Source organism: Tachyglossus aculeatus, chromosome 7, assembly GCF_015852505.1.
Source record: "Tachyglossus aculeatus isolate mTacAcu1 chromosome 7, mTacAcu1.pri, whole genome shotgun sequence".
Lineage (NCBI taxonomy): Eukaryota > Metazoa > Chordata > Mammalia > Monotremata > Tachyglossidae > Tachyglossus > Tachyglossus aculeatus.
This window is the reverse complement of record NC_052072.1, coordinates 28,779,935-28,793,316: the sequence shown is the minus strand read 5'-3', so window position 1 is coordinate 28,793,316 and position 13,382 is coordinate 28,779,935. Positions and strand designations below refer to the sequence as shown.

The window sequence follows — 13,382 nt, the reverse complement described above, 5'->3', positions numbered from 1 at the left end:
CCAGAAGCGCGTAGTACAGTGATCTGCACATAGTAAGCACTCAGTAAATACCACTGATGATGGACTAGATGATTGGTGGGTGCTTAATTTACCTTAACTGCTCCTTCTTTTGTATTTAACGTAATCCTGAGGGCCCCACCTTGTTTTTCAGGAGGATGAAGTGGATGGCACTGAGGAGGTGAAGGAATCACGGGTGAGTGACAAACCAGTGAGGCACGCATATCCCTTGAGGGAGGCTCTGGCCTGCTCTGCTGAATGTTGCCAGTCACAGCAACTGTCAGAAACTGTCCCAGTGCTCACAGGCCTGGGAATCATCAGGAGCTGGGTTCTAATCCCAGCTTTACCTCTTGTCTGCTGTGTGACCTTGGGCAATTCCAGTGCTTAGAACAGTGCCTAGCATATATTAAGCACCAAACAAATGTCATTAAAAAAAAAAGTCAACTAACTTCTCTGTGCCTCAGTTACCTCATTCATAACATAGGGATTAAGGCTGTGAACCCTACGTGGGACGTGGATTATGTCCAACCAGATTAGCTTGTATCTACCCCAACTCTTAATACAGTGCCTGGCACATTGTAAGCACTTAATAAATATCATAAAAAACATAGTGACAAGGCAGTAAGGCATGCATATCCCTGGTAGCGGGCTCTGGTGTGGTATACTGAATGTTGCCAAATGCAGCAAGTGTCCCTGTGCAGGCTACTGAATACCTGGATCGAAATCTCCAACCGTGGAGAAGCCAACTCATGGAGCTTTTTCCATCTGAAAAGCAGGCAGGTAGTTCGTGTGGCCAAGTTCCAACAAACCCCCAGTTTCAACAAGCCTCTCTCAACAAGGATCCTGAATTTAGGAGTTTTCAGTTCCTAGGAAGCAGTAGGTCTAGCAAAGGAGTCTAGCAAAAGAGCCCCAGTAGCTTATGTTCTTGGCTCTACCATTGAATGATCTTAGGCAAGTCCTTCACCCACCACTGTTTCTACTATCGATAATAATTGTAGTGTTTCTTAAGTGCACAATGTGGGGCCAGCATTGAATTCTGCACTGGGGGAGGAACGAGATAATCAGGTCAGACACAGTCCTTGTCCTAGGTGGAATTCCCAGTCTAAGGGGGAGAGAGAACAGGAGTTTCATCCCCATTTTTACAGAGGAGGAAACTGAGGCACAGAGAAGTCAAAAGGCTTGCCCAAAGTCACACAGCAGGCAACTGTGGAGCTGGGATTGGATCCCATCCCCATGCTCTATCCACTATCCCAGGTTGCTTCTCACTGCTTCTACTTAACAGCAATATAAGCATTGTCTGGGTGTCTCGCCACCTATCAGGGGTCTTGGACCTCAAAATGCAAACCCGGGAGGCCTTTGACCCTCTCAGAAGAAAAGTGATATATACATTTTAAAGCATTATCCTTTCTATTTTCTTTTGGGGTGGAGAGCAATGAGTACAAGTGCTTAGTAGAGTCTCTGTACATAAATGGCATTGATTAAGTGATTGAGAAAAGAGGGAAATTTCTGCACTATCAAATGGGAAAACAGTCTGTGGGACACACTTTTTTCTTTAAGCTTGTCTTAGATGTGCTTTAGCATTCAATTGCAATGAAGCCAGGACATGTACTCCCTTGGTATACTTGGAACGTCCCTCAGGGGCAGGAAGGAAATGAGGGATAAGCACGCTGGGTTGTGTGATCAGAGAAATTCTAAGCTGTCTCAAGAGAAGGGAGAGGAATGACCCAATACTGAACTGGAGTGTTTCCAATACCTCATAAGGTGATAAGCCACTTAAGTCTATCGAGGAATAAAGTGAATTCTGAGGAAGGCGCCCTGGATCGAGCCTGGTCTAATTGACAAACGGAGTTTGACCGTAAACTCCTGCAGTTCTTGGCAGCGGAACAACCTCCAGATGGTGAGAGTGGTACATATTCGGCCAGAGAGCCTGAAAATGGACAGCATTGAGAAGCAGCATGGCCAAATGGGTAGGGCACGGGCTTGTGAGCCAGAAGGATCTGGTTTCTTATACAGCTCCACACTTGTCTGCTGTGTGATCTTGGGCAAGTCACTTTACTTCTCTGTACCTCAGTTACCTCATCTGTCAAATGGGGATTAAGACTGTGAGCCCCACGCGGGACATGGACTGTACCTATCCCAGTGCTTAGTACAATGCCTGGAACATAGTAAATGCTTAACCAATACCACGATCATTATTATTATTATTGGGAGGGGCCTATCTTCTGGGTTCTTATTCTCTTGTTCCTTCTCAGGAGTGACTGGCAATGGCGGGGCGGGTCTGTCCACTTTAAGCTAGGGAGAGGGTCTGCGAAGCAAGCAGCTGGCATCTGCCGTTGGCCTGAAGGGAAGTAATGTGGCCTAGTGGATAGAGCACGGGCCTGGGAGACAAAGGCTCTGGATTCTAATCCCAGCACTGCCACTTGACTGCTGCGTGACCTTGGGCAAGTCACTTCTCTGGGTCTCAGTTATCTCTTCTGCAAAATGGGGATTAAGACTATGTGGAGCATGGGCTGTGTCCAACCTAATTAGCTCGTATCTACACCAGCTCTTTGTACAGTGCCTTGCACATAGTAAACACTTAACAAATACCTTTAGGGGAAAAAAAAAAGGTCACCAGCATTCGTGCAACCCAGACGTTCCTCCCTGGCAAGCAGTTAGTCTATGCCCAACCCAATCAATCAGTCAATCAATCGTATTTATTGAGCGCTTACTCTGTGCAGAGCACTGTACTAAGCGCTTGGGAAGTACAAGTTGGCAACACATAGAGACGGTCACTACCCAACAGTGGGCTCACAGCCCAAAGCAAAGAGTGCTAATGTGTTTCCAGCTTGTACTTCCCAAGCGCTTAGTATAGTGCTCTGCACACAATAAGCGCTCAATAAATACGACTGAATGAATGAATGAATGAATGAATAATAGTATTTTGTGTGTTATCTGTATGCCTTTGTATGCCTCCAGTGAGGGAAACAGCCTGGGAAAACAGTTTTGTTCATGGGCTGACAGTGTTACCTGTTTAACTGCATGGTTGAGTTGGGGTTAGGCCTGGAATTTCGATCACTTGAAGCAGTGCCAAAGAATAAGCTGCCTGTCTGAACACAGAAGGGAAGATCCCTATTTTTAGAAACCATATGTTCACCCACCTAAAGCTAGTGTGTGTTCCAGTGGAATTATTAATTAGCTGCCCTCTTTCCGCCCCAAACCGCCCCCTTCCATCGTGCATACTGTCCCATAAGCCCTCTTAAATTGCTGCAGTTCCCCCTCATGACAAGTAGCCGGTGGCATCTTGCCGCTTCTCTACCTCATCCTCCATCACCTCCTCCACCGGCGTGTCCATCCGTCAAAGCGGCAGCAGTAGAAGCGCGGCAGCCACGGTGCCAGCCGCTCTCCTTCTCTACTCTGTCAGGAAACAGGGAGGGCTGCTGTGGGATTTAAATGGCCCGGCAAGGCTCTAGACGAGCACTGCTAAGAGGCCAGCAGCATCCTTTTCTGGTTTTCTGATTCAGTTAAGCCACAGCTGCCAGTAAGGTCCCTCTCCAGCCCAGTGGCATGGCAGATTCTTTCAATCGATCAATTGTATTTATTGAGCACTTTCAGTGTGCCAAGTGCTTGAGAGAGCACAATACAACGGAGTTGGTAGACATGTTCCCTGCCCATGAGGAGCTTACAGTCTAGAGGGGGAGACTGAAATTACTATAAGTAAATTACAGATACGGGCACAAGTGATGTGGGGCTGAGGGAGGGGTGAATAAAGGGTGTCAAGCCAAGCGCAAGGGCAGTGGAGAAGGAGAAGAGGAATTGAGGGCCTAGGAGGGGAAGGCCTCTTAGAGGAGATGTGCTTTCAGTAAGGCTTTGAAGATGGGGAGAGTGATTGTCTATCGGATATGAAGGGGGATGTGATCGTCTGTCGTTTCTCAGATTGACTTTGAGATATGTATAGTAGGGAATTCAGGATTAAATTATTAGGAAACTGACATGCAGCTTTAAAAATTGTAATAGCCCGCCGTTGGGTAGGGACCGTCTCTATATGTTGCCAACTTGTACTTCCCAAGCGGTTAGTACAGTGCTCTGCACACAGTAAGCGCTCAATAAATATGATTGAGTGAATGAATGAAAAGGGAAGGCCAAAGGTCACCACTCTTCTCCCTCAAGGAGAACTACATCAGAAACCATCCCAGATAGATAAAGTTTTTTAATTCTGATCTTCAAGGAAGGTAATAATGCCACAGTATATGATAAACCAGAAAGTTCTTCCTTGGAACTAACTTAGGTTTCCCTGCTAGAATTTTAGCCTATGGAATTTTGGTTCCATAGTCATAGAGATGGAAAACAGCTGGTCATCGTTCTCTGCATAGTAATGCGGCATGTCTGACAAGTTGGCAGTCTTCCCCGGGGCCTAACCTCCACCCCTCTCCCCCCTGGCAAAATCCCATCCAAGCCAAAATTTTTCACTGATGGGTGTCAGTGACAGATTGTATGACTCATGGTGGGTGGGGCTGGAATATGGGTGAGCTCACGATATTAGAGTTAGATACGGATTGGGGAGGGTCTGGGGAGGGTCTGAGACTGACCCAATCCCTGGTTCTCATAAAAACCCACCTTCGTTAGAAAAACCTTACAGTAGTCCATCCAAGAAAATAGCTGCATTAAGATATCTTCATTCCCTTTTGGATAGTTGGGTTTTATAGCCGTTTCTTCTGATAATGTGGGACAGTCTCCCATCTGTCTCAGCTTTTCTCCAGTACTCAGTTCCAAAGGAGAAATCTAATCCAGCCGAGGCACCCCAGAAGACAAGGTTACCTTCGTTGTCCTGGTCGAATCTAAAACGGGGCACATTCTCTAGTATAGACACAGCTTTAAAGGGACCCAAGAGGGTGATGGATATTTGTGGCCACTTACTTTCCTACTCCTAGCCCCTCTCAGCTGCCTTCCTGTTTCAGAGCACCGTTTTCAAATAGCCGGTGTTGGCTGCTCTCTGCTTGTCTTCTATTTTCACTTAGAGGAGTAACTACTCTTACACTTAAAAGTTTCCCCAGCCAGTCCACATTGTATAACTGAATTTTTCACCAGAGGGTACAAGCGGTAAGGAAGAACGATGTTGATGAGTAAGCAGGAAAGCGCCTCAGGGAAGCCGAGGGAGAGAAAGTGCTTTTGTTCCTAGGCGTAGCAGAAAACCTCTTGTGCCTGGGTACTGAAGGCAGCCTCTGTCTCTGCTTTTTTCATTTGAGAAGCACTGCGCCAGTACAACCTGGAGAGTCCAGGCCCCGTTCATTTAAATCAGTTGACTGCTGGGCTTTGCTCAGTAGGAAGTTTTGGACCAGAAATGGTTTGCTAATTTTATCCTGACACCCTCTTGAGACACTTGTCAAGGGAAGCAGCATGGCCCAGTAGAAGAAGCATGGGACTAAAAGTCAGAAGACATGATTTCTAATCCCAGCTCTGCCACTGGCATGCTAGGTGACCTTGGGGGAGTCACTTAACCTCTCTAGGCTTCAGTTTCCTCATCTGTAAACTGAGAAGATACCATTTTTTCCTGCCTCTTAGATTGTGAGCCCTGTATGGGACAGGTACTGTGGCTGATCTGATTATATCACATCTATCCCAGTGCCTTGTAAATAATAGATGGTTAATAAATACCGTTATATATTGTCTTGGCAGTCAAGCTTTTAGGTACGTTTTACCAGCTTCTTGAAAGAAGCTAGAGACGGTTGGTACTAAATTGGCTCTCTTCTCTTCCTAGGGTAATTTTTGTTCATTCGTGCATTCAATCGTATTTATTGAGTGCTTACACTGTTGGCTTACTGCGTGCAGAGCATTGTACCAAGTGCTTGGAAAGTACAGTTCAGCAATAAAGAGAGATGATCCCTGCCCACACAGGGTTTACAGTCTAGAAGTTTACATGATGTGGATTATGTGATGTGTATTATTAATCCTGAGTCTCTTCATTTAGTGGAAAATACATCTTTATCGTGTTTCTGAAATCCTTGTTTTTAGACTGTGGACCGATCCAAGGCAAAGGCAGTCATGTACTTTTGGAAACTTCCCCCTTTCTGCCTCCTATTTTGGGCAGGTTGTCCAGGCAAGCCCAGGATGGAATTTCTAGACAAGCATACGTGAAGCTTCCATTTTGATGTCATCAGCAGTGTTCGTCCTTTCATTTTATCTTTATGAATAAAGAATTGTCAAGTCGATCCATCAGTGGTATTTATTGAATGCTTACTTTATATGGAGCACGATACTAAGCATTTGGAAGAGTTCAGTGCAACAGAATTGGTAGACACGTTCCCTGCCCACTCCAAGCTTATAGTCTAGAGGAGGATTTAATCCCTGTTTAACAGGTGAGGAAACTGAGGCACAGAGAAGCTAAATGACTTGCCCAAAGTCACACAGCAGACCAGTGGTAGAGCTGGGATTTGATCCTAGGTCCTCTGACTCTTTATGCTTTTTCCACTAAGCCATGCTGCTTCCATGATAGAAGTGAATAAATTTATTTGGCTACTCTTTTCCAACAGTGTGTGTGGGTAAGTCTTGTAAACCAAGCAGATATTTCCAAACAATATATTTCTAGAGTCTCTGCCCTCTTAGGGTTAGATAAGCAGTTTTGCCCAATGGAAAGAGCACAGGCCTGGGTTCTAATTCTGGCTCCACCACTTGCCTGCTTTGTCACCTAGGGCAAGTCAGTTAACTTCTCTATGCCTCAGTTTCCTCATTTGTAAAATGGGGTTAAATCTTATTCACTCCTACTTAGACTATGAGCCCTGTGTGGGACTGGGACTATTTCTGAACTAAGTTTCTGTATCCACCCCAGTGCTTAGCACAGTGCGTGGCACATAATGAACACTTAACAAATACCAGCATTATTATTGCTATTATCATTATAAGAAGTTGATTTTGGAAGGATCTACTGAGGAAAAATATATTCCAAAAGTAAATGTTCTGAATTCAAACCAGATGAAAGGCAAGAACAGTGAAGAAAATTTACTGCCTTTTATTGGTGGAGTGGTGTCTGACAGTGGAGTCTCGGGGCCTGCCTAGTCAGGGACAGAAGTATGCCAAATGGGAAATGAAGCTTGTTGTGATGCTCAATTTCTGATTAAGCTAGTGGAAGGTAAGATTACGTCAAGGGAATCAGAACTATTTCTGTAAATATCTCTAAAGGATGCCCTTGGGGTTTTTTGTGTAGTGTTTGTTTTTTAAAGAATAGATAAATGAATGTTAGTTTGTCTCCATTCCAATAGGTCTCTTCCCTCTCACCTTTAAGCAGGGGATGTTTTTTTTCCTTTGCTAAATTTGTGCATGTTTTCTTATCCAGTAAGAGCATACACCATATTCCTGTCACAGGATCGAGTTATGAAGTATATATTCATGTGTCTTTCCCTGTTGTTCCCAATCCCACCCAGGGCCATGGCTTTGAGAAGCTCGGTCCTCATACAGTAGGTAATGTCTCCCACCTCATTGCACCCCATCCCCATCCCCCCAACTTGGCTGTGTGTCAAATCCACTTTCAAATAAGTCGAGAGTGTGGGCCAGGGAGCCTGCGTCCAGAAGCGTTCAGTGACACTTTGGGAAATATTAAGCCTCTAGCTCCACAAGCTCCCCCGCCTTATTCAGCACACATCTCTTCCAAGAGGCCTTTCACGATTAAGCTTTCTTTTCATTAATTCATTCATTCAATCGTATTTATTAATCAATCAATCAATCCTATTTATTGAGCGCTTACTGTGTGCAGAGCACTGTACTAAGCGCTTGGGAAGTACAAGTTGGCAACATATAGAGACAGTCCCTCCCCAACAGTGGGCTCACAGTCTAGAAGGGGAAGCACCTACTGTGGGCAGAGCTCTGTACCAAGCACTTGGGAAAGCACAATACAACAATAAACAATGACATTCCATGCCCACAATGAGCTCACAGTTTAGAGGAATAATTATGGTATTTGTTAAGCACTTACAATGTGCCAGGCAGTGTACTTATCACTGGGATGGATACAAGCAAATCAGGTTGGACAAAGTCCCCGTCCTATGTAGGGCTCATAATCTCAATCCCCATTTTACAGATGAGGTAACTGAGACATGGAGAAGTGAAGTGACTTGCCTTCTGCGTCACCTAGGCATTTGGATCATACCCTTTAAAACACTTCATATTCATCTCACCCTCAGCCCCACAGCACTTTTGTACACATCTGTAATTAATTTTTTTTATATTAATGCCTGTCCCGTCCCCCCCACAAGACTGTAAGGTCCTTGTGGGCAGGGAACTTGTCAGTGCTCCAAAAAAAAAAGCTGCATTTGAAGTCCAAGGATATGAAATGCACATCTGAGACTTCTAGTGATTAAACTGGAGTGTTGAATGATTTTTCAAAATGATCCCCTTTTTTTCCCATTCCCCTCCCCTCACCAGATTTATCCTCTGCTCTTACAGCTTTAATTCAAAACTAAAAGTACTGCCATTTCCCTTGAGAAGACACCTCCTCTTTAAATCCTTATTTTAGGTACTAGAATGCACCTAAGCTATACCCCTTCTTCTTGATATCTAAAGTAAAAGGAGCCCTGCCGTTATGCTCACATCCATATTGTAGTCGGTTTTTCCTTTAAATCCAAACCCCTCCTATTTATGATGTGTTTTGAGTGTGAGAATATTCATTCCAATTGAAGAACAACCAACAGCTGCCCTTTAGGAACCTATTTGTACCTAAGCCTGAGAAAGGACAAACATATTTTGCTGTAGTTGGGTGTCATATCTGACCTGGCAGGTGCTTTTTAAATTGGTTTCTTGTGCAAGAGAGTATTTCATGCATCAAGGAAATGGCCAGTGCATCTGCTGTCTCTGGGAATCCTCCACATCTTGCCCTTCTGATACACCCATCTCCACCCAGAGAACCTCTTCCTCTAATCTGTAAGCTCGTTGTGGAGAGGGAGCATGTCTACCGACTCTGTTGTACTCTCCCAAGCACTTAGTATAGTGCTCAGTAAATACCATTGATTGATTTTAATAATAATAATAAAGCTGGAATTTATTAAGTGCTCACTGTGTACCAAGCACTGGTCTAAGTGCTGGGGTAGATACAAGGTTGTCCCACGTGGGACTCACAGTCTTAATCCCCATTTTCCAGATGAGGTAACTGAGGCACAGAGAAATTAAGTGGCTTGCCCAAGGTCACACAGCAGACAAGAGGCGGAGCTGGAATTAGAACCCACGTCCTCGGATTCCCAAGGCCATGAACTTTCCACTAAGCCACGCTGCTTCTCTGTGATTTTGCATGGACTGTATTCAGGTGTGTGGAAAAGGGATGAAAAGAGAGTAGAAGAAGACTGGAGCTTCTATGCAGAAACCCTTTCATAAGCTGGTCAGTCTTTGCGGGCTCTTTGCAGCCTGGTGTGACTTTTTTACACAGTTCCTAAGAAACTTCCCTTTTTGTGCAATGCCTCTCAGGGCTGCTCCTTCCCAACATGTCCTGTCCTTCCCCAGAAATAAGTACTGTTCCTTGCTCCTCTCCCGTCTTCCCCCTTCGCCCTTTAGTGGAATTCCATGCCCTTTTCCCCCAAGTCTCTTCATTGGGGACCACAGGTGCTTCCTGGGCCTCCAGGGAGCCCCAGCTCTCCCTCTCTTTTAGGTAAAATTTTGTTCTGTTTGGAATTGTCCCCGCTTCCAAGCCTGATTACCTAATATGGTAAGGTATGTCCCTATCACAGCCTGGGCTGCCAGGGTAGAACAGCTTGGCCGGGGATCGCGAAAGTGTAGTTGAACTGCTGCGATTCTACCGTCGGGGAAAAATGGGTCATTTCTGCTGTAAAGAATTCTTCCTCCGAAGAGATTCGGTAGCCAGAACTGCTCTTTTTGAGAAGCAGGCTCTGCCTTTCCAGTCCACAGAGGGGACAGATTATAAACTTGTTTTTTTGGTCCCTTTTTAAACAGATAAACAGACTGAAAGGGAGAGATTAGACTATCTCCAAAATGAGAGGCCTTTTGGGAGAAGTTGGATGTTGGATGAAATGATAGGCTTCTTCGTGATGTTGCACAGTAAGAATAGATTTAATAAGTGGTGTCTGTCATAAACGGTCCTGTTGTAACCCAGATCTCGGTGCTGGCGAGGGTTCTGCACACAGAGGAGCAGAGAGATTTTGGATGGGGAAAAGGCTTCAATTAATAACAGCTAGCTCTGAGTCCTGGGAAAGAGACAGAGTCTTTGAAATGGCAACCAACCAGCTCGGGGGAGGAGAGCAGCCTTCTGCCCATATGTATTAAAAAGCGTTCTTCACGTTGGCTCAGAAGCATTCCCCCCTCTTTTTCCCTTCTTTATCCCTCTTCTCTTCCCCCCACCATTCCCTTTCTTCCTCTTCTTTCTTCTCTTCTCCCTGCTCTCCCTACCTCTCCTCATCTCATTCCCTGACTCACACTAGCCATGAAACTTCCACAGCTCATCAGGTTAAGGACTTTGTTCTGTATTGTTCCCTTTGATACCTAAATGTAAAACTACAATAAAAGCCAGGCTTCTAATGGTGTTAGGTCATTGCATATGGAGCTCACCATCTAAAAAGGAAGGAGCACAGGTATTGACTCTCCATTTTGCAGGTGAGGAAACAGAGGCACAGAGAAGGTAAGTGACTTGCCCAGTGAGACGCAGCGTTCCCCAGTGGATAGAGTCAGAAGGACCTGGGTTCTAATCCTGGCTCTGCACATGTCTGCCCTGTGACCTTGGACAAGTCATTTACCTTCTCTGTGCCTCAGTTCCCTCAGCTGCGAAATGGAGATTGACTGTGAGACCTATGTGGTACAGAGACTATGTCCAAGCTGATTAGCTTGTGTCTACCCCAGTGCTAAATACAGTTCCTGGCACATAGAAAGTGCTTAACAAATACCATTTGAAAATAAATTACACAGCAGGTCCATGGCAGAGCTGGAACTGGAGCCCAGATTCTCTGACTCCAAGGCCCCTGATCTTTCCAGTAGGTCATGCTGCTTACTAGTAGTCAGTCATATTTATTGAGCGCTTACTTTGGGCAGAGCACTGTACTAAGCGCTGGGGAGAGTACAGTATAACAATAAGCATACACATTCTCTGCTAGCAATGAGCTCACAGTCTAGAAACGTACAGGTTGAATGACCTTCTCCAACTCTGTCCCTCGCATCCACCCAATTCTTGCATCTTCTATTCTCACTTCCCAATCCTTACATAAATTCTTCAGTGCCACACACACCCAGCACTATCAAGCTTACTGCCACTGACTCATTCTTATATCCTTAGCCCTCTGCCCCTCTTACCTCCACCCAGTCTTCATCCTCTCTCATACTCCCTTAAATAATAATAATGGCATTTGTTAAGCGCTAACTATGTGCAAAGCACTGTTCTAAGCGCCTTAAAGCTGTACCCTCTTTATTAATTGACTAACTACTAACTCTCTCCAGCTCCCTCTTCCAGTACCCTCCTGAAGGCTACTTCTACAGCCCCTTTCTCCTCCCACCCCTGGTATTTCTTGAGACTCTTAAATTAGTCCTAGTTGATTCTTAGTTCCGAGATGTCACTTTGATTTATTCACCTAAGAATCCCAAGCTATCTAAGGAGACCCCCCCACCCCCCCAAGAAAGCTGCTTTGGCTTACCTCCTCATTCCGAGATGATGAAGGGACCCTGCATTCAGATTCCGCACATTTGGAAAAGAAGTATCCACACTTGAGGTACCCATTGATTGATGTTGGCCCTCTAAGCATGCTGCTCCAATATTCTTGCTCCTCAGGCTTGGGTGGCAGCCATTCTATCCTGGGAAGCAAAGGGAAATTTTGGGAGTTCTGAACCCCAGACAGCTTAAACGTTCTGCTCATTCTGGCTGAAGTATAGCCCAGGGGAAGTCTAGAAAATTCCCGGGACTCCCCTTATTTGTTTTGCTAGTGGTTCTCCCGTTATCTTCTGCCCTGCTCTTTTCTCAAAGGGATTCCCTGCTTGTCTCGGTTGAAGAGTCTCTAGGAATAACTCATCAGTTCAGAATCTTAAATCTAACATTAAATGTGTCATCCCCCCCCCCCCCGCCCCCTTCCCACACTTGATTATAGAAAAGCATTTTTCAGTTATTGTGACAAAATTGGAGAACTTTCAAAATGCCCTGATTTGCATTTGGCTATGGGGGAATGACTACCCTGTGATTCATTAAGAATTGGAAAATTAATAACGATTTCACGCTCCTGAGCAAGTGCTTGGTTTTATGTTACCTAGCCTGATTTCTAATAGCTCAATGCTTAGATAAGTCTACTGATGTCTACAGTAAGGTCACAATTGAGGTATTAAGATGGGTTGCTCTCCCTGATTTTGGTATCTTGGTGGAGATTGGGTGGTTACCAAGATTAAATGGAAAAAGATGGCTATTTCTTGCCAGTCATAAGGTTCTGTTCAGCAGTTTAGGTATTGCAACCAGTCTGTATTGAGGGAGCAAAAAGAGCCACGTGAACATTCTGGAAAGAAAAAGACTTGGAGGACCTTGGATTGAAATTTATAAAATCACAAAAGGTGTGAACAGGACCAGCACCAAGTGGTTCCCCAAATCTGACAGAACCAGGACAAAGGAGCACCTTGACGCTTGAAGGTGGCAGGTTCAGAACAAAGGGAATCACTTCTTCATGAGAACATGTGGAATTTGTCACCACTGCAGGGTGACAACAATGTGACTTCATTCAAGAGGGATTTGAATTATGATTATTTGGATGATTTGGCTAGAGGGCTGTTGGGTTATGAAAGGGAAGTTGGCGATATTAAATGGGCCATCTCTTATCAGGAGGGCAACCAGCCTTCAAGCATCTGGTTGCCATTGTCGAAACCCAGAATCCCGGGCTGTTTGGTCCATTGATTTGATCCAGCAGTGGTCTCATGCCTGGTTTTCTATTTTTCCAGGCAAGAGAAGGTTCAAATATGTGTGTCAGTACACCTTAATTACAAGAAGCAGCATAACCTCGTAGAAAGAGCTCGGGCCTGAAGTTAGAGGATCAGGGTTCTGCTGTGTGACCTTGGGTAATTCATTGTACTTCTGTGCCACAGTTTCCTCATTTGAAAATAGGGATTAAGACTGTGAGCCCCATTTGGTCCAGGGACTGTGTCCAACCTGATGATGATGGTGATGATGGTATTTGTTAAGCGCTTACTATGTGCAAAGCACTGTTCTAAGCGCTGGGGATCAGGTTGTCCCATGGGGATCTCACAGTTTTAATCCCCATTTTACAGATGAGGAAACTGAGGCACAGAGAAGTTAAGTGACTTGCCCAAAGTCACACAGCTGACAATTGGCAGAATCAGGATCTGAATCCATGACCTCTGACTCCAAAGCCCGGGCTCTTTCCATTGAGCCACGCTGCTTCTCATATATTCACATCCTTATTCTCGGTTGCTTCCCCTACCTATCATTTTAT

At 45.1% G+C, this 13,382-nt stretch overlaps 1 protein-coding gene across 8 annotated transcripts in view; it reads left to right on the top strand.

The window, feature by feature from the left end:
- The window catches only part of PPP1R12B (protein phosphatase 1 regulatory subunit 12B), a 282,648-nt gene that overhangs the window by 170,668 nt on the left and 98,598 nt on the right, over positions 1–13,382 (top strand). For 7 of the 8 annotated variants that reach the window (XM_038748884.1, XM_038748882.1, XM_038748883.1 and 4 more), the window contains one exon: positions 152–193. In XM_038748884.1, coding sequence (XP_038604812.1) covers positions 152–193 — 42 coding nt within the window. Of the gene's footprint in view, positions 1–151; positions 194–5,988; positions 6,179–13,382 lie in introns of those variants that run through there. The other variant, XM_038748887.1, reaches the window with a different exon arrangement.